Source organism: Carcharodon carcharias, chromosome 14 (genome assembly GCF_017639515.1).
Source record: "Carcharodon carcharias isolate sCarCar2 chromosome 14, sCarCar2.pri, whole genome shotgun sequence".
Taxonomy (NCBI): domain Eukaryota; kingdom Metazoa; phylum Chordata; class Chondrichthyes; order Lamniformes; family Lamnidae; genus Carcharodon; species Carcharodon carcharias.
This window is the reverse complement of record NC_054480.1, coordinates 30,610,938-30,633,179: the sequence shown is the minus strand read 5'-3', so window position 1 is coordinate 30,633,179 and position 22,242 is coordinate 30,610,938. Positions and strand designations below refer to the sequence as shown.

The 22,242-nt window shown below is 42.0% G+C and overlaps 1 protein-coding gene across 1 annotated transcript in view; it reads right to left on the bottom strand.

Annotated features, from left to right (window-relative positions):
• The window catches only part of ptprt (protein tyrosine phosphatase receptor type T), a 1,444,026-nt gene that overhangs the window by 199,560 nt on the left and 1,222,224 nt on the right, over nucleotides 1-22,242 (bottom strand). Inside the window, exon 16 of the mRNA XM_041204432.1 lies at nucleotides 448-566. Within this exon, the coding sequence (XP_041060366.1) occupies nucleotides 448-566 (119 nt within the window). The remainder of the gene's footprint in view (nucleotides 1-447; nucleotides 567-22,242) is intronic.

Here is a 22,242-nt window from a genome sequence, read left to right as displayed (position 1 = left end):
CATTTGAATAAATTCCAAAAGATGTTTGCCTTTGAGTTGAATACCTTGACCCTCCTGCAGTGACTCAGTTGAGATAAATAATATTTGTAACAACTGTATCATAATATCAATGAGTGAAGCTGTCTTTAATCTCTTCAGTGCCATGACAGAATTAAATAAGTTAATATTGTGCTATATCCTAGACAAAAATACTTGATTTTAGACATTGTTTTTGGTATGGATACAAGGTTCAGAAATTAAAGTATAGTTTGGGAGTATTGGATTGTTACGTATTAAAAAATGTGAACTTATTTAAATCATTTCACCTAGTCTATGAAGCAAAAAGCTAAGATAAATTCATGTGGTGTTAATAGTCTAACCTCAAAATCTTCCTAGTTCTTATCACTCACAGATGAAAATCCAATACCTCTGAACTGAGGCTCACAATGAATCCATGTTAGGACTTACATGCATCATCTCTTTGTGCTGATCTGTGTTTGTTACAACTCTTGTCTGTTGCTGTTACCACAGGTTCCATTTCCCGTTGGGTGCTGTTCTGTGTTTCCTTCTGCTTCTTCGCTAGTTTCCTTTATGTTTGCAGAAAGATAAAGACAGTTTGGTACTTTGAAATGAATTTTATCAAACAATCTTATCAAACAATATTTGTTGACGAAAAAAAGGCCAGGGCTCTAAGAAAGAAGGCTCAGTGCATTGACGAACATTCTTTAAACCTGAAACTGTAGTCCTTTTCTTGTGTTTAAAGACTCTAGCGATTAATTATGCATAACTGGCATTCCTATGTTGATTGTAATGTTCTATTATAAACCTTCCAAATGTTGTCTCTGAAGTCATGTTCAAAAGTATGAACAGTTAAATTTCTATGAATTCATTCCCCATGGATTTTTCCATTTTTGAGAGAAATATGCTACTAAAAATGCCATACTTCCAAAAGGGGCAACATAAAATCTATGTCTTCTGGTTTATATTTGCAAGTTTTCCATCTGTGCAAAGGTTCTGCGTTGCTTGTGGTTCTCTGAAAGTGTGGTGTAGTTTTAATGAATAAAATTAAATAGTCCCTCCTAGCCCTTCAGAAATTTGTGGGTTTTGTGCAGGCACAATTAGAATCTTCTTCTACATGGGGCAATACTTGTATTCCTTGAAAACCTTTGCATAACGCCATTTTAACATGGAATTGTTATTATTTGACTACTGCACCGTAGCTATTTCCATTCTCTCTGGATCCTTCACATGTGTACTATAAGTGGTTATAACGAAAGCACAGTGAGGCAGGCAACCATTATCTCGATAAAGAATTATTAAATTGCTTAGCAATTTTCATTCAAATGTATATCTTGATAGCTTTATTTGGGAGATAACATAGGGTAGGTTTTCAGCTTGACTGACTGGGCAGTAATTTGGCGTAATGGATTGACCTCACTTTGAACTACTTGGCTTTCTTTCAATTGAAACAACAGGGTTCTATAAAGGACTGGCAACTTCTCTCTGCCAGATTATTGCCCAGGTTGTGAAGACAAAAATCATTTGTCTTATAATTTTAAATAAAGTTCTCTTCCGTTTGCCTTCCAATTTTCTCCTGTTATCACTCTTGAAAGTGCAAATGCGTGCTGTGTTACACAGGTAACAGCAGCCCCTGGATCAAACTAAAATGGTTCTTTTTCTTGGTCGGTATAACTGTGTACATTCAATGCACTTGACATTGATCTATTTAGGGTGACTGACTTTTCTGCTCTTAAAAAAACATGGATGGAAAAAGAAATGTGTTTGGAGGGCAATGCCTGTGGCCATCCTGTTAAAAGTGCGGTAGTGGCATAAAAATTGCCACCTGCACAGTAGTCAAAAATGTATGATGTAGATAATATTGATTTTGATTTTCCTGCCACCAAAAAACATCTATAACTTTCTATTAATACTGGTAATTTCATGTGATGCACATAGAGCTTAGTAGTACTGCAAAATTTATGAGTTTACAACTATGCCAATATAAACTGGCACTGGACTTATGATCAGAAATTTCACACACTGACCAACATATTCCTCCCTTTGCTCCTATACTGATGATTGTAAATGACTTGTACCAAAGTTTTTCTTTTTATTTGACATGACTCGCATGTGAATGCCTGCTGTATGTATACACTGACACGTGCATGTAACCAAGAAATATGTAAAATATTTTGAAGAAATAAATTGCATTCATATAGCAGCTTTTATGACCTCAGGATGTGTCAGGTTGCTTCACAGCCAATGCAATACTTACAAAATATTCTGTTGTAGCGTGGGTTAACAAGGCAGGCAGATCATTTAATTAGACCATAGGATAGGTAACGCCATCACCATGGGTTGAATTTTAATTATGCTTTAAGTTTACTTTTATAAATCAGGGATATGGAATAATTAACTTTTTTTGCCTTATATCCTATGCTTCTCTTAATGCGTCTTAATGCCTATTTGTCTTATTGACACCACCTTTTATTGGATGGATGTTTACCAGAAGTAATAATCACTTCTATTCCACACCTTTCTACATAATATATTATATCCAATGTGTATACATGTGAAACATGTTCCATACCTAAATACATTATGGTTATCCCTATCCACATTACATGGTATTTTCAATTCAGGTAGTCAACCTCAAGAAATTATTTTAAATGTGCACTATTTTTACTACACATATCATTTTGCCACATTCCACAATTTAGTGTTTACTGACAATGTAATTAGGTGCTGTCTTTTGGATGAGGTGTTAAACCAAAGCCCTCTTTACCCTCTCAGCTTGACATAAAAGATCACTGATCACTATTCGAGAAAGAACAGGGGAGTTATCACCAGTGTCCTGGCCAATATGGTTCCAGGGATGAGGGACTTCAGTTATGACGATAAATTGCAGAGGTTGAGACTGTTTTCCTTGGAGGAAAGAAGGCTGAGGGGAGATTTGATAGAGATATTCAAAATCATGAGGGGTCTGGACAACGGAGGTAGGGAGAAACTGATCCCACACATGAAAGGATTGAGAACGAGAGGGCATAGATTTAAAGTAATTGGTAAAAGAAGCAAAAGCAACTTGAGGAAAAACTTTTTCATGCAGCGAGTGGTTGAGGACTGGAATGAACTGCCTGAGAGTGTGATTGGGGCGGGTTCAATTAAAGCATTCAAACAGGAATTAAACTGTTAGCTAAAAAAGAATGTGCTGTGTTTTGGGGAGAATCATTAAGCAGAATCATCCCAGATTTGCACAAAGTGCGGTAGCAGGCAGGAAAAAGGACTTTTTACCCATTGGTCGCAACGGCGGCTTTTCACGCCTTATCATCCCATTCCCAGTTTGTCCCACCTGATTAATATTGTATTCATGGGAAACATGCTGGATCACTGGTGGGCAGGCTTGGATTTGCCTGCCATGCTGTGACCTCACTGCTTTCTCGCTCCAGGCACCATATTTAAAGCACACCACAGTGCAGCCTACTTCATGTCTACAGACCAGGGTTGCTCCAGGATACAGATAGCCCCGAAAGCAAAGGAGATGGCAGCCCCCAAACTTAGTGATGCCTCTCTGGGGCTCCTGCTGGACACAGTGGAAGTCCACTGCGATGTCCTCTGCCCCCACTTTGGCCACAGGGGGTCTGCCAGAGTCACCAATCCATCCTGGAGGTGGTGGAGCACAGAGGAAGTCAGCCATCCAGTGCAGGAAGACGACGAATGCTCTCATCTGTTCTGCCAGGGTCAGTCAACCGCCTCATCACTTTCAACTCACACACATCTACAGGGATCTCACAGCTCAAGGTACAACACCACTAACTCTCACACACACATCCTCACATCTCCTTTGGGCTCATATCCTCTGGAGCTCGTGGCCTCATCTCATCCATGGCTCTGCTGACCACACAAACCTTCCACGCTGTGCCATACATCCTGCTCACATTCTCTCCACCTGTTTCCATACAGATGAAGCCTGCTCACATCAGCAGTGAGAGGTCCCAGACTGACAGGCCCACATTAGGCCCCTCACTCACATTGAGGAGTGGGCCATCGCGTTGACTGGTGAGGACATGGACCTCGGTGATGGTGTCACTGGCGAACATCCACGTGAGAATCCTGCTCCACATCATCCCCCCTCAATGCAACTGTGAGTGCACTCTCTCTTGTTTTTGACTCTGTTGCCATGCACTAATTATCTCTAACAAATACAGAATTACCTGGAAAAACTCAGCAGGTCTGGCAGCATCGGCGGAGAAGAAAAGAGTTGACGTTTCGAGTCCTCATGACCCTTCAACAGAACTGGAATTATCTCTACTTTGGTTCACAGGGAGTTCTGCTAAGTGACGCCCTCAACCAGCCAATCCCTCAGCTCTGTCCAGGTCTTCACTGCCAGCCAAGAGGACACCTCCTCCATTTGAAGAGCTGGAAATAAGCAACTTAGGAGATCTATCACAGCACTTACCCACATCCTCCACCAGCACAGACACACACCTCAGTGGGACCTAGATCTAGGACAGGCTCAGGTTCACAATCCGCACGGTCACATGTCCACATGTGACAGGAGGCAGGTTCAGCCGAGCTCCCTGGCATGCAGAGGAGTGCTGGGGAAGAGGTATCGGTGAGGTCCAAGTCAGATGACGAGCCTCTGGATTCGGCCTTCCAATTTATCGTGGTGAGTCAGCAGAATCGTGGGAACATCACGCTGAGCTGTTGGAAGCCCTCAACAGAGTGGCATGTGAGTAGAAGCGTGCATTCGCCTGCTCTCTGATGAAATGGTGCCCACATGTGTGCGTATGGAGGTCTCTATGGGAAGGATGGTGGATGCCATGTGCACCCTAGTCCAGCAGAACGGAGAGATGTGCACAGACCTTGCACTCCATCGCGGTAACCATGGGTTAGTTCCTGCAGCAGCAACATGAGAGGGAAACGGGGCCCTCATAGTCCTGCCAGATGCTCCCTCCCCTCAAGGAGTCAGTCTGGGATCCTTGGGCACCTGATGGGAGAAGGAGCGGCAGCTGGACACCCTTGGGTAATCCACTTAAGAAACTCAGAGGCTATCCTCTCCCTCCGAGTCCCCTTTGCCTGTGACCCCCCTCAACCTTGTCCTCTGTCACTGCAGAGGGAGCAGCTGACCAACACAGGACAGCCAAAGCAAGGCGGGGCCCTCAGGATCTCAGCTCTCCAGTGGATGCATCACCGAAGTCACCAGAAGCAACGGGGCCAACCGTTGCACAGGTTGTTTTCACCCTTGCTTTGGAGGTCAGGGCAGCATCTAGAAGAAGTGGTAGGCCTAGAAAAGTTAAGAAATTCTGATCACAAGTAGTTGCATGAGTGAACACATTTTGTCACTTTATAATCTGAAAATATATTCACTTTCACTGAATAATGTGTAATGGCGTCTTTCAGCTTCATTGACAGGCTTCGCGAGTCCTCTCCCTTCATTCATGCCCTCCCACCGCCACCAGTTCAGCTGCACCATGAGTGATTCCGGAAGGAGAAGTGGCAGGGCCTTTCAAAGCCTCATGCAAGCGCTCTCCTACACAAGCAGAGCCTTCATCCATCACACACTATCCTGAGCATTTTCAATTCTGCCTGCTGGGGTTCTCTTTCAGTTGTCTATCTGAGCCGACCCATATACTGATTGCACTCCCATGCAGCACCTGTACCCATTCAACGCAAGGCTCTGCTAACTTTCGATTTTGACAGCCATGGTAGTCGTTAAGTTTCTAGTCAGTTCCCTATCCTTTCCCCTCCACCAGTCACCCATGTCCGTTCTGCCATCACTGCGGACTCCCCTCATATCACCTTCCACCTTCCCACCATCACCTACCAACCTGAACCCTTTTCTTTTGAGATGTCCAGTGAACATGCACATTCCCTACCTTCCTAGAATCCTACTCCCATCCACATTGATCTCCCCGACCTCCTCCTTCCCACCCCCAGGGTCCGTGTCTGTCTCTGAGCCCCCACCAAAGACTCTTGCCGTCCCTTCTACCTCTACTGTCACATGCTCACCATCCCACCTTCCGGCTCACTGTGCCCCTTCTGATACTCACCATTCCCTGCTACCACACCACCCTCAGTTTGCTCCTGAGAAGGTAATCATTGACTCCACAGACATTGCCCTTACACATTCACCTGGGCAATCTCCCCTTACTCCCTCCTTCACCATTACTCCCTCTTCCTCCCACCCCACCCCTCCTTCCCACCCACACCCTGAACTCCTTCCTCCCTCCTTCCAAACTCCTTCCCCCCTCTGATCTTCTTCCCCCTTTTGAATCCTTCCCCTCTTCAGACTCCCTCTCCCCTCTGGATTCCTTCCCCCCTCCGGACTACTTTCTCCTCCAGGACTCCTTCCTCCCCCGGACTCCTTCCCCACTCCGAACTCCTTCTCCACTCCAAGCCCCTTTCCCTACACCTTCCTCCCCCCTTACAACTTCCTATCCACTTGCTGCCATTCTCCCCCATTACACCTTCCTCCCTTGTACTCCCTCCTCCCCCTTTCCAGCCTTACCCCCGAAACCATCGTCCCCCACTAACAACCTCACCCCCCCAACACCTTTGATTTTCCCCCCTCTGAACCTCAGCCCCCAACAGCTTTGTCACACCACTCCCAACCTCACCCCCTCCCCCCAGTCCACCCCTTCCTCTCCCAGTCAAACCTAGACCTTCCTCTCCCACCTGCTTGCTGATCATCTGTAGCCCATGGCCAAGACTGTGATGTTCTGAACGAGACCCAAGACATCAATGGAGACCTCCCACCTTTCCAGAACTGCTTCGCGACAGAGTCACGTCCATGACAATCCACCCAGCACGTGATGTATGTATTCCTCCAGGGTCTGGGAGATGTAGGGCTCCAGCATCTTCTGCTCCTTGAACATCCACGATCTGAGCAAGGCCTTAACAGTAAGTCCTGACAGCTGCATGTCACACTTGTCCAGACGCATTCTGGGTCGCATGTTTTCCCGCCAGCGTAACGGTAAATCTGGCGTGGGGGGGACGATTCCCGATGGGCCCTACTTTGCATCCCATTAGCGGGATGTCGCTGGCCTCCAGCAGAACTGGTGTTCTGCCATGGTAGATACGATTGGATGATCCTGCTGCGCTTTTACTCTGGTGCGAAAATGATTTTTGGCTTTCTCGCCATTTTGTTCCCCCATCCCCTCAACCCGGCCGCCATGATGCCTGAAGCCAATGGGGCCGAAAAATTCTGGCCTATGTTTCTGAAAGCTCTCAAAGAGTTCTTAAACTTCTGACGTTAAGCTTACTCATCTACAATATGTTTCATGTCTCTATCTTATGATAAAAATTAGTCTCACATCAGCAATTTCTCGATTCCCAAGGTGAATTCCTTGTTAGTAAAGAGGTACAGATTGTTTTTGTCAGTTTCCTGCCTATTCAGTCCATTACTTTTGTACAATTCTCAGGGGCCAAGTAGCAGGGAGCTAGACCCATCGACCATCAATTCCTCAATTGTCTTCACGAATCTTCGTTTACTGATTGCTACATTCTTAAGTGCTTCCACTTATGCCTCATCCATCTTAGTCATAGGATCTGGAATCCTCCCACAGTTCTCTTGTGAAAATTAATGTGAAGAATTAATTAAATGAATCAGCCATTGTCCAGTCCTCAGTGACTAAACTGGCCTTATAATTTTTCCACAAATAACTGGTTCTTTAACCTCATTAAGCTTCTCCAGTAAGACGGAATTAGTCACAAATTGTGCCCAATCCCTCTTGAAGATTCTGCGTGTGTTGACAATGTGTAAAATGGCCACACTGCATGTAATGAAGGTCAAAATAAGTGCATGGCTTGTTCGAATTTACCTAATTTGACTTTATGAGTCTTAATGAGCTACTAACTTAGACAGCTGTCTTTCATCCTTCCAAAATATTTTGAAACTCTAGGAAACATTGCATAATGAAGGTCAACTTGCTATAAGTTAAGAGCAACTTTTCTATTGCTTAACAATTTAACCAATTCTTTGCATTCATTTGTGAATAAAAATCAGAAATTACATTGGTCAGGATTTTCTTGTCAGTGAGCGGGAAATGACACACGGTGACGCCGGGCGGAACTCCCGACGTCACTGCGCCCCATTTAAATTTTTAGGTAGGCGGGGGCTCAGCAAAATCAGCTGCCCGCCCGCCGACCTGTCATTGGCCAATTGAGGCCATTGACAGAGTCATTTAAGTTATTAATGGGCCTGCCCGTTCAACCTTATGGTTGGCGGGCAGGCCAGGAGCCCTGGCGGGCGTTAGAAAAAGCATGAAACCTCATCCATGGGCAGGATGAGGTTTCATGTAGGTTTTTAAAAAATTTAATTAAAGTTTAAAAAAAAATTATCCCGGACATGTCAGGGATTTTTTTATTTTTAATATTTTTTTCTGTAGAGCTGACCTCCCTGAGGCAGCACTTAGCCTCAGGGAGATGAATGCGCTCTTTCGTGCGCATGTGCCAAAGAGCGCACTCTCGCACTCTTGCGTTTAGAAATTCCCCCCCAACCCGCACAGGGAGCACACAGTGCTTCTGTGCAGACATCACACTGGACAGGCCTTAATGGGCCCGCCCACGTAAAATGGCAGCATGCCCCCAATTGGGGCACTTCAACTTCCCTCCCAACGGGGGGAAAATCCTGCCCATTATCTTGGTCTTAACTTCAATACTGCCGATGTATTTTTTAACTTTCTATTTTATATTTGTTTTATGTATTATATTTTCTGGTGTGGTGGGAGGGGGTTTACCTGAATAATTTTCTAGGGTAAAGTTAATTGAGTTTTTTGAAGAAATTCCTGCTTTTGTAAGGGTGTCTGCCTTGGGAGGAGGAGTGCAGTAGCATAGCTAGCTTTGGCATGGCCAGAATGAAATGTTTTTCTAAAAATCCCTTCTTGACCAATTCAATGAAAGTGGCCTTAAAGGGCCAAGCTGTACCCAGAAGGCCGCAGTGGCAGTGAGCAGTTTCTGTATAGTTCATGATTTATCATTATTTTTAGATAAGGACGTGGAGGCCCTCCTGCAGGAAACTGCCTGTTTGTGGAGGAGGCATGGAGAGGAGGGCATTTAGAGCTGTTGCATTTATGCAGTGGAGGCAGATGAGATTGGTGGTAAGTGCCTCTTCTACGCACCTCCTCCCCCCATCCAAGGATCGGCATAATGCCTTGAGAAGTCTAAAGACTTGATGAAAGCAGATAAAACATAAGGAGTCACTCACAGCTTTTAAAAATATACTGCATTATCATGCGTGTCAGTTCCTTACAACTTGCTACCACTAAGTCCAAGTGCTTCCATTGGGGGAATCATTGTGCAGTAGGATTTGCAAGTGGGCCTATCTTCACATGCTTACATGCATGAAAGCCTCATCTGAAATGTCAGTTCTATCACTTATCAGCAATCGTCCATGCTCTGCTTGCTGACATCTGGGTTGCTTTACATGTCCTGCAAACAAAGAACTTCCAAACTTTAGTCTTCTAACTCCTTGTGAGATGGAAGCTTCCTGGAGATTCTCACAACAAGTTGGAAATGGAGAATGGAAGGGGTGCAGATTGGGAGCAGGAATGGGGTGTCAGTTATAGTTGTCCCTCAACACTTTTTTGCAGCTCCATCTCATGTTGAGGAGCACACTTGACTTCTTGCAAACAACCTCACGTTACTCCTTCTGAGACTTGTATGAGAACTCAGTTCCTCTGCCACCTCCTTTTATGAGTGAAGCAAGAAGGAGGAATAGGAGGACGAAAGAGATTTGTTAAGTAACTCTACTTCAGGCCCTGCCTGTACAGCATAATCCATGTCATCATTCATGTGCTTTCACTGCCAAAAGCTCACCAGAGACATGGACCCAAGCTAGTTGTATATGATAAATGGGGAAGCTGCATAGGATAAAGTATTGAAGTTAAATGTTCAGCAGGATTAGGAGAGACAGTCTGGGGAGGGAGTCTTTTTGTGGGGCAACAGGAGCATTTCTCTTTTGGTGGCCAATTTATGAGTAAGCAATCCCTTTAAGGATTGTTGGTAGGCTAATCAAGGCATAGTACCAATGGGCAGACCAAGGATCAGGTGATTTTTTAAACTTAAGTTTTAACTGCTGATTGCCTCACTTCCCAAGGTCAGCAGCTAGGGCAGACGCCAGTTGAAAATCACCCCTACTGATTCTGTTGAGAAAATATAGACTGCATGAAGGCACTGGCAGTGTTTCTATCAAGGATGCTTATAATCCAATGGAATTGAGGCAAAATACCTAAGTCATAATAATTCTGCTTGTGTCTTTAAAAAAATAACATTCATTGCAGGTGTAGTGGTGGGAAGATGCCTGATATTGTTGGTAGTGGAACAATCTGAGCAGGGCCAAGTGCTGAAGAGGCTTCTTAGCACTGAAGTGTACTGGGTAGGAAATGCTGCAAGATGAATGTGAGTATTCTATCATGGATATGACTCACAAAGGTCTTTGTGAAAATCAGAACATCTGCAGTCATCCTGCCAAAGTGGTTTTTTTTGGTTTAGTCTTTAAGATTTTGATTTTCAATGCAAACGTTCAATGTATTTTTCAATGGCAAAGCAAAAAATGAATTAAAATGATAAATCTAAATGAAAATTTAAAACGTTATTAAATAATTCAAAGGAAAAATTGCAGCATGAGAAAATTGGCAATTGGCTCCTTCAGATTGTATTCTTCTGTCTGCTGTTTTAGTGGACATGATAATCTTGATAAAATGGCAGACATGAATTGAATGTGATTGGTTTAATGCTTATGATATTATTTCTACAGCTTAAGTTCACTTAATTACTGGTTTCTTCATAATTTATTTAATATAGTGACTACGGATGTATTTCACCTGATGTAGAAGACTTCATTGATCAGAAGCTTAATAATTCATACTAAATTATATGGAAGTGTATTCTATAACTGATAAACTTTCATTATATCCCATTGAATATTTGACAACTATAATTCAGCAGTTGCCCAATTTTCACTATAAAAAATAACAACGTAAAATGTTGCAAAGGGATAGCAGGACAAAATTAAGAGATTGTTCAAAACATATTGCCCAGGATTTCCATAAATTTTGGAATAACTACAACGTGTTGTGCTATTTTCTCCCTGAGTAAATTCGTGCATAACTAGTTATATTGTTTTAACTTGAAACATGCAAATCTTCTCAATTGTTTGAATGGTTCCTGAGATGCATCCACCTAAACCTCTCTCACTTATTCACATAGTTTGATTTCTTTTTGAAAAGGCGTTGCTAATGGGAGTTTTCTGCATCTGCATCAGTAATAAGCATAGTAACTCCCCCAAAAAATAGATGTAGCAAAGCCTACAGTCACATATTATAGGCATAACTGAAATTTGATAGTGATTTTTAATCCCTTTTTTCTGTTGGGACCTGAATTATACAAACTATACACTGTTAGTCACAGGGCACCTGAAATATTTCAGACGCCTGTTGCCCACAGCTCCCACTGACTCCCTGCACGCCCCCCCTCCCCCGCCCATGTATTCCAAAGGACTAAGCAGTTGCAATGACCTTCCCAATGGATATACCTCTGTTCTACATAATGTTGGAAAAGCAATAACAGAGGAAAGGGGCTCTGAATGTGACATGCCACGGCAAAATACAGCAGCCCACTTACTACTAATTCTATTGGGGGCATTGTCTCTACACATGTTTCACATAAGTTATCAACGCCCCAACTCAGGCAACTGAGTTCTGTGGAAAATTTTGGTGTTCAGCAAGGTCAGAGTATGAAAGCAGCATTTTGGTCAGTCCAGGAAATCTTGGGCCATAATGTCATATGGTTGGACAGCACAGTGTTATGCTGTCTTACCCTAAAAAGAAACTTATTATAATTAATATTGGAAACGTTTAGGCTGTTCATTCACATTTCTGACATTTTAACTAACTCTGTTAACAGCTCAAGCTAGGAGGGGCACTGAGCTGGGAAAGGGGTTGGAAAACATATTGGAGTGAAAACAAATTGCATTTTGTGTTTGGTGACAGACCATTTGCTTTCATAATGCAGAATCCATTCCATTAGCTTTACTAGATTTCCCGCCATGTTTTGTGACAGATGCAGTCAGGCAATTGACTGTGACAGAAAGGCGCAGGGAGTATAGAGTAAGGCATGAACACATTGAGCGCATATGAGCACACTGCTGAGAGAGATGGTCTAATGAATAGCAATGGCAATGAATAAATAATACTTTTTTTTAAGAAGTGTGTCCTATTTGTGTCTCTATTGACCAGAGTTCAGAAAGAAACTCTGTCCTGTGAAAACATTATCCAGTAAAATAGATGTGAGAAGGAGAAGCTGGGAGCTGAAAAGGGTAAAGGTTGGAAGCTGGAAGTGGTTGTAGGTCATGCAGAAATGGTGAAAGGCAAAGCTCCAGCTTGTGAGCAAGACAGAAACTAAAAGAAAAGTGTATAAACACTTTAAACTGTTGGAACTAAGGGAATATTATGTGCTGAATTACACTGCCTGATATAATAACAAATGACAATATTAGATTACTTTGTGTGAGAAAGCAGGAAAGGAACTTATCAGAGTCTTATCTTCGTGGAAATTTCAGTCATGATTTTTAACTTGCTCAGGCGATTAAATAAGCTGCAGAGAGCTCATAATGGGGTAACATGTATTGTCATAATAATTGGGCTACATGGAGTGCACAGCCTGTTCTCATTCCATTCTTTAACCTATTCATAAGGTTCATAAGCTTCATCACGGAAAAGCCACTGGGTATAATTACGGCCAAGTGCTAAAAGCCCTGTCTGAGGAACAAACTGTTTCCCAGGGTTCGCCAGTCCTATCCTATTCAAGTGAACAGTAAGAAATTGTATGACTGTGTATAAAAGGAAATCAAAGCCACATGTGTCATTGATCCTCTATTTTTACAATCATGAAGACTGGATTAATTTGAAGAGGATTTAAATGATGTAACAGATTGGAGACTGAAAATCATCTGAAACTCTATAACATTAGTTACAAACTTATAATTTTCCATTAGCTTATACATTCGCTTGGCAATTTGTTTATATATTTCACTACAGTTAAACTAATATCAGCTTTATAAGGCACAGGATTCAAAACAATTAAGTTATAAGAATATATTATTTTCAATTTTAATCAATTAGGCAAAAATTTCATACATGGTGTAATCTGTTTCATTAGTACTATGCATAGGGATATTTATCATTTGTATTTATTGACAGGCTGATCTCTGCCTCTGACTCCAAACTGAATAAAATGGGGAACAAACACAAACTTCCTGCAGTATCAATTTAATACTGTAACCAATTAATGTTTCTTACCTGCAGGGCTGCACAAAAACACTTGGATAAATGCTGCCACTGAACAGCCGTGTAATAGTTACAAATCATCGTGATGGATATAAACTGGCGTTTACAACAGCAGCATCGTTATGAATGAATCAATCAATCATCGTCCAGCTGTGTACCATCAGAATTAATCAAAAGCATCATTTACATCAACAGCTCCCAGAGTTTATTATATTCTATTATAGACCAAGAAACTGAAAAAAACAAGCCCACACTGTGCAGTGGAAAATGCATTGCTTCATCAGGTTGGAACTGACCATTGGCAACGGTAACAGCCAAACATTCAATGCATTTATATTCCCCTGTCAACTGTTTTAAAAGCTGTGTTAGCTCTGCTAAAATTTTTAAAAATGCTTGCATTAAAATAGCAAGGATATGAGTGCAAGAGATATTCCTCTGTTAATATTCGATCTCCAGCTTTAAATGTTTAAATGTGTTGGTGAGCGGAGGTGTTGCTTGAAAAGCCAGCTGGTCAATATTAATCCCTTGGTTTATCATTCAATAATACACTCACTGCCACAGAGTTTGTCTTTGCCTTCAAACTTTGAATCAATTAAAAACTCTCTAATTAGGCTTCAGCTTCCTGTTCCAATTGCAGTGGAGCCTGTGTCACAATAATAATGAGACTCTGGAGGCTGCTGCTGGTAAGCACCAGCTGCAGTCTCCTGCTGCAATCCTTGACAGTATATTTAAAGATGAGGAGAAAACTGTTGTAGATGAGCTGATGACAAAGGTAAGAGAGATCAGTCTGACTCATTTTTAAAATACAGTCAGAGCTTCAGGGAATAAGGCAAAGCCCCCCCTCCCCCCAATGAACAGTATGAATCTGGGAGTTTTTAAAACACTTGAAAGATTGTGTAATACCTTATGGTTTGTGCAATTATATGAAATGTTTAGTTGATCACTCACGGCATTGCAACAGGTGAGCTGGGTTAGAGGGCACAGGATGATTGGACCAGGACGTGCATCTATAATTCAGTCCCTATTTTATAGTCATATAATGTATTCTTATTTTAATATTATTGTTGTTGGACTGTATGTTATTTATTATTCAATAGCAAAACTTGTGGCAATTTGAGAAGCAGAGGAATTGAGTCAGTTGAAGCATCAGAGTTTCTCTGCTATATAGGCTAAAGAGTTAGAAGATACAAAACTGAGGTGCCATGTTGGGATAGGGAGAGCAATCCCAGCCTGACAAGTTTACATAATAAGTTATTATATGTATTGATGTCTTAATTTTTACATTAACTTCTAATCCATGATAAATCAGGATGTTCCCTCACAACTATGTGAGTCAGGTCTGATTGCATTTGATTTCAAAACAATCTCAAGGGCAATTAAGGATGGGCAATACATCCTGGCCTTGCCAGCAATGCTCACATCCCACAAAGGAATACATAATAACAAAAACAAATTGCTCAAGTTGGACGCATTTTCAACTCTAAGCTGAAGTTGAGTATAAATTAAGTATAAAAAACACAAACTGACTCTAAAGTAAAGCAGGGTGAGGAGCCTCCTCCAAAATTCCTCTTGCTCTTCAGGTTAGGCTCTGGATTCAAGCTGCCTTACACTGTATACCATGTCAATGCGAAAGAAAAGCGATTTGCAATAATTTTTTGTTACTTATTCTTTCATGGGATGTGGGCATCACTGGAAAGGCCAGCACTTGCTGCCCATCCGAGGCTGGTATTTTACAGCCTCTTTGTAAACTCCATTGACTTCAGTGGGACTGTAAAATCCCACTGTCGTAACATTCCACCCCTAATTGCCCTTGAACTGAGTGGCTTGCGAGGCCATTTCAGAGGGCAGTTAAGAGTCAACCACATTGCTGTGAGTCTGGAGTCACATGTAGGCCACACTATGTAAGGATGGTAGATTTCCTTCCTTAAAGGACAGTAGTGAACCAGATGGGTTTTTACAACAATGATAGTTTCATAGTCACCATTACTGAGGCTAGTTTTCTATTCCAGATTTATTAAGTGAGTTTAAAATTCCAACAGCCACAGTGCCCACTAGTCTAGTGACATTACCACTACACCACCATCACCTCCCATATAGTACTATAGTTGTAGTGACTGTCCAAGGCAACACATGGTAACCATTAAAGCAGTAACTGTATATACTTTTTTATTTTCAATTAATCCATTGTTACTGAAAGTTTGTTGTTGAAGGAGCACAGCATGGCCCCTTTGACACTGCTCTCTGTATCTATAGAATGAAAAGATTGGAGTTTTCAAGGTGAAGTGATATGAATTCCATGAAGATTTCAAACAGAATGTTCTTGTCCATCTTGGAGTACAAATCCCAGCAGTACCTGTCAGGAAAACCTCTGTACATCTCTGTTAGCAGTCAAATTGGGCCTTCTGTTTTTCCCATCGGGATGCAATGTTGTCAAGTCTCAGGATGGTCAATGTTTTGCACATAAAATGAAATGCTGCAGCAGAATTGTGGCTGTTATATGAAAGGACACAAGAACTGTAAGGTCAAGTTCCCTGACAATTTGACATGCTGTCACAAGTCAGACAGGTTAGAAACATGCCAAATAAAGTGATATTTCAGCTGTCTGCACTGCTACTTAGCAATTTTTCCTTCAGTATAGTTATTTGATACTGTAAAGAATAACTCATTGAAGATTAAGGATCCCATTTGCCGTTATGCCCAATACAACCAAAGTCATTGGACAATTTCAGATAGATTGAGTATTTTGGTGTGCAACATGTTTTTGCGGATGATACAACAATGGCAGCACACAATGAATAAACGTGATGTTAGCAAAGATTATATTGGATAATACTTACTGAAGCTCATTTACTTTGTTTTATCATACCCAAAAAATTTCTAGTGCAAAAAATAATCTGCTCTCAGTAAATTCCAACATCTGCAGTATTTTTTTTTGTTTTTAAAAAAAAAAGTGATCCTTTCAGGCCAAGATGTAAGTCTAGAAAGTACACAATATGACATTAATGTTTACCGTTTTACATGTTCACCTGAAGTCCAACACTTCACTTAAAATAAACTAATAGTTCACCATGGCATTGTTCTTGTTGCGTTCTGATTGTTTAAGCTTGATGTCTGTTTCTCTCATTATGTCACAAAGAGCTGTTTCTCTGTGCCATTGTTTTTCTCTTAGTCAATGTGTTTGTTTTGTATGATGCCTGCACCTTACCACATTAATTGTCTCCGTCTGTCTATCTATCTTTCTTGCCTGATCTCTCCTGCCTTGCAGGTTTGTATTCCTCTGTCCCTGAGATGTCTGTCTGCATGATCGCTTTGTGTTCACTGATTTTTTTCTCACTATTGGTGTGTGTGTGTTTGCCTGATTTTTCTCTGTCTGACATTTTCTTGGATGATCCTTGTTTCTGATTGTCCCTGAACCAATTATTTCTGTCATCAAAGATCACTATGTTCTTCCAACTCAATTTCTAATTAAACTATGTTTAGTCATTTGGTAGTACAGAACTTGAATATTGCTGAAAAAATAGACATCCTGTCGAAGCTTTTCACCTTGCACTCATCAGGCCAGCTATGCAAGATAAACCAACAATTTATACTGCATGAGAAGAGAGTGCTAATTGGTTGGCAAGTGGATTCTGATTGGTAGAGTTATTGCCATGGAAATGCAGCAGAGAACAGTTAACTGTTAACTGCCAAGCTTTTGTTTCAAATTCAGACCAGGCGGGTCAAGTCTGATTGGTCAAGGCATTGTCATGGGGAATGAACCAGGGAATGGTGGCCCCCAAACTTTTGTTTGGTTTGCAAGTGAGTAACACTGCTCACTTACGCTTGCTAGAAGCTACATACATATATTCACACATATGGCCCTATCCTTTGCATATAGAAGGAGCATGATGCCTTTTCCAACTAATCAAAAGCTTGCGGGTCTGTCATTCCCTGGTTCTTTCTCCACGGCAACGCCTCTATCAATCAGCACTCTCTTCTCATGCAGTATAAATTGTTGTTCCCTTACTTTTGGTTTATCTTGTGTAGCTGTCCTGAGTGCAAGATGAAAAGTTTTGATAGCATGTCTCTTTCTTTCAGCAATAAACAATGTTTTTCTATCTGGTGCACAAGGTTCATTGGAGTTCCTACAATAATTTGTTCAGATGTCTAAGTCAAGTTTAACTTTTTCAGGCAAATTAGCAGTTAACTGTTAAAATTTGTGGATCAAGTTTACTAATCATGTGAAATACTTTTTGCAATATAACATTTCTAAAATTTGAAAGCTGTGTCTAATTCTTCTTGTTGCAACCTCTGGAGGGCACATATTGGGTAAAGGCCTGCTTCACAAGCTAACATTTGACCCCTACCCTCTCAGCAACGCATATTGCAGGCACGCCATCTCCCTTGGCTCCAGCCCCCGGGTCCAGGACATTTTATACAATTGTTCCTCCCCAATATGTCAAGTTTCAGACCTTTCATCATGGCATGGATATGACAAATGGCTACAATCTTTGCAACACTTTCTGGGGTGTGCTGGAGGACAACCCCAAACCTGAGAAAGCATAGGAGGCTGCTCTTCATGACCCAGATGATCCTCTCAACTATCTCCCCAGTGCACACATGTACTTGGTATCTCACCTTTGGTCTCCACAAAAAGACACCATCAAAAAGGCAACACAGGATTGAGTGCATGCTAAATAGTGGAAGCAGTATGTTATAGACAGACCCAAGCAATAGTATAACCAATAGATCCTATCAAAGCTCTGCAGTCTTGCCACATCCAGTTATGAATGGTGGACAATTAAATAACTAACTAGAGGAGAAGGCTCCACAAACATTCCCATCCTCAGTGATGAGGGAGCACAGCAAGTGCTGAGTGGTTGATCCATTTGGGCCTCCTCCTGAGATCACGAGCATAACAAATGCCAGTCTGTAGCCAGTTCAACTCACTCCATGTGATATCAAGAAACAGCTGAATGCACTGGATACAGCAAACTATGGCACAACATCTTTGTTGTAGCACTGAGGACTGATGCTCCAGTACTAGCTGGCCCCTAGCCAAGCTGTTCCGGTACAACCACAAATCGGGCACCCACCCAACAATATGGTAAATTTCCCAGGTATATGTCCTGTCCACGAAAAGTGGACAAATCCAATCTGATGAATCACCACGCCATCAGTCCACTTTCAATCATCAGCAAAGTGATGTAAGGTCTCATTGACAGTACCATCTAGTGGTGCTGAGCAATAGCCGATCTTGACTTTGGATTCCCTCAGAGACAATCAAATTCCAGGCTGCACTGCAGTCCTGAGTCAATTATGGACAAAAAGCTGAATTCCCGATTGAGGAGAGAGTGACTGCCCTTGATATCGATGCAGAATTAGACCAAGGCGTCGTGGCAAAATTGAAGTCATTGGGAATCGGGGGTATTTCTCCACTGTTGGGAGTCATACCTAGCATAATTCCCTGCTGCATTCTCCACCATCAAGAGCCTGGGGTTACTCTTGATCAGAAATTATATTAATATGGTGGAAACAAGAGCGGGTCAGAAGCTGTAAATTCTGAGGTGACTAATTCATCTTGTGTCTCTCCAAAACCTGTCCACCAATGACTAGGCACAATTCAGAAGTGTGATGGAATACTCCCCACTTGCCTGCATCAATGCAGGTCATTGTGGTTGTTGGAGGCAAATCATCTCAGTCTCAGGAGATCCTCAGGGTCCTGTTGAAGGCTCAACTATCTTTAACTATTTCATCAGTGATCTTCCTGCCATCATAAAGTCAGAAGTGGAGGTGTTCACGATGATTGCACCATGTTCAGAATCATTCCAGGCTCGTCAGATAGTGGAGCAGTTTGTGCCCACAAACAGCAAGACAGGGACAACTTTCAGGCCTGAGCAGTTAAGTGGCAAGTAATTTTGCACCACACAAATGGCAGGCATTGACCATCTTTAACAAGAGAGATTATAAACATCTTCCCTTGACATTCAATGGCATTACCATCATTGAATTGGGGGTTACTCTTGATCAGAAATTATATAGATACGGTGGAAATAAGAGCAGGTCAGTGGCTGTAAATTCTGAGGTGGCTAACTCACCTCATGTCCCCCCAAAACTTGTCTACCATCTACAAGGCACAAGTCAGAAGTATGATGGAATACTCTCCACTTGCCTGGATGAGTGCAGCTCCAACAATACTCAACAAATGCGACACCATCCAGGACAAAGCAGCCCCACAAGATGCACTGCAGCAATTCACCAAGGCTCCTTCAAAAGCACCTTCCAAACCCGTGACCACAACCACCTAGAAGGACAAGGGTAGCAGATGCATGCGAACACCACCAAGTTCCCATCCAAGCCATACACCACCCTGGTTTGGAAATATATTGCCGTTGCTTCATTGTCGCTTGGTCAAAATCCTGAAACTCCCTCCCTAACAGTGCTGTGGGTGTACCTACATCACATGGACTGCAGCAGTTCAAGAAGATGGCTCACCACCACCTTCCCAAGGGCAATTAGGATTGGGCAGCCAATGCAGGTCTTCCAGTGGTGCTCACATGCCATGAATACAAAAAAATGTGACGACACCAAGGAAGAAGCCTTATCATCATGGATCCGTCTTTTCATCCACCCAAGGTTTCCATCCATGCATGCAATGACGAAGTTGCATGCACCAAATACATCAAGACAGGCCCTCACGTGCTGCACCTTGAAAGTTGGGCCAAGGCTCCTTCTTGTACATCTCACTCAAACTGAATGTTGAGGGAGTAGTAGCTCTCTCTTTTCACGTGGTTTTTGTGGGATGTGATGAGAAACCTCCAGCAATTGAACCCTGCACTCAGGGGAAGCTATCTATCCTATAGAAACTTAATACTCTCCTCTGACTTTGTTCTACTGCAATCATGTCAAATATAATGAATTCTTTAGCCAATGGAAAAGGGCAGCAGTTACCTATAACTGCCCTTCACTAATCATAGAATCATAGAATGGATACTGCACAGGAGGCCATTTGACCTGTTGTGTCCATGCCAGCTCTCTGTAAGAGATCAGTTACTCCCATTCCAATGCCTTTTCCCCATTGTCCTGCAATTTTTTCACTTCAGGTAATTATCCAATTTTCTTTAGAAAGTCCTAATTGACTCTGCCTTCACCACACACGCTCAGACAGTGCATTCCAGATCCTAACCAGTTGCTGCATAAAAAAGCTTTTCCTCAAGTCGCTATTAGTTCTTTTACCAATCACCTTAAAGCTGTGAGCTCTGGTTTTCGACCATTCTGCCATGGCAATAGTTTTTCTCTATAAACACAGTTCAGGTGCCACATTACTTTGAACACCTCTATCAAATCTCCTCTCAATCTTTTCTCCTCCAAGGAGAACAGTCCCAGCTTCTCCAATACATGCAAGTAACTGAAGTCCCTCACCTTAGCACGGGTACCCTCTTGATGTGTAGATAGATTCATACCCATAAACCACTCTCCCTGAGGGCCATGGTGGCATTCATCACCACTAGTTGAGGCTCTGCTGCAGTTGGAGCAGGGCTTTAAATCATCATGGAGCTAGTCACAGAATTGGTAATAACCTCCTTTGCAAAACCATCAAACAGACAGCTCCTCTGACATCTCCGCTCCAGGGTGGCTAATTGCCTGTGGTGTGTTCTCTTTGCTGATGGTGCTTCAACTTCCATGTCTCCAGTCTCTCTTTCTCTTTGTTCTGTTCTTTTTTCATGATAAGAGCAAGCAGATGTATAGCCAGCAAATAAAAAAAATCAGGATTTGCAGGCTGAGAGTGGCTTTAACTGGCCTGGATCTGCTGATGCACACTCAGATCAGGTGACTACGAGTGTTTGTGTGTTGAAAATCTGGTCCTAATGTTAAAAAAGCTTCAGATGTGTTTGGGTACAGTGGTCGTTTGATAAAGTAAAAAAATCTAGAAAATCTGAATATAGTGAAATTGCGCTCTTAGCTCACTTTTTCCTCAATCGTATATGCCATGTTCCATTTCCCTGGGTGCAAATCATAGGAAATTCCACTCTTCCCTCTCTCTGTTTGCCCAGATTTGTCTGCTTTTCCACCCCAATCTCTAACTGTTCTGGAACGGGTTCTTGCAATCTGTTGCCACCATCTTAGCATCTATCAGCACACGTTCCAGTCAGATATTTAATTATTTATCATAAATCATGCAGGCAGACACATTTTAGGTGGAAAGGTTGCAGTGGGGAATATTTAATTATGGGCTGAGGAGGCAGCAGCATTGAATTTTAGGGAAGGAGATAGAGTATCCATAGATCAGGCAAGGAGGCAATAGAAGGAAATTTTAGCAAACAGCAGGGATTTTTTTTTTATTTATATCACAGGGAGCAGGGAGCACCATTAAATTTTAGCAAACAGAAGGGTAATACATTTATTTATACTTCAGTGAGCAGACTGCAGTGAGTTGTAGGAGGAAAAATGAGCAGCGGAAAACATTTAATATTTATATCTAGTAGAACAGGCAGCACCATTAATTTCTAGGAGCCAACAGGGCAATATATATTTATCTAAAAGGAGCAGTAAGCCCTGGAACAAGAAGTGTCAGTTTATTTGTTTATCAGGGAAGAAACTACCAGAGCAAAAATAAACTTATGGAGTTTTCAAATTTAAAATGTAATGAATTTATAAATAAAGACATATTTATAACAGGAATAAAATAAAAAAGGTCGCTTGCATTTAAGAGAAGCTGATGTTCGGAGACTCATCACATTGTCAGTGCAGTGGTCAGAACCTGCAACTACATTGTGACAGGCAAGAGTTTACATAGGAAAATTATAAATTGTAAAAGGTTCTGTACCTTCTTAACACTGTAACTGGTTGCCATAAAAGTGTTATAAAATTCATGGCAACAGGATGTTAAACAGGATGTATACACACATTTTAATAAAATAAAAAGATGGGCTACGGCCCTGTTAAAATAACTGCCAAAGTAATATTAGACAAACCCACAAGCAATTACACATTAGTA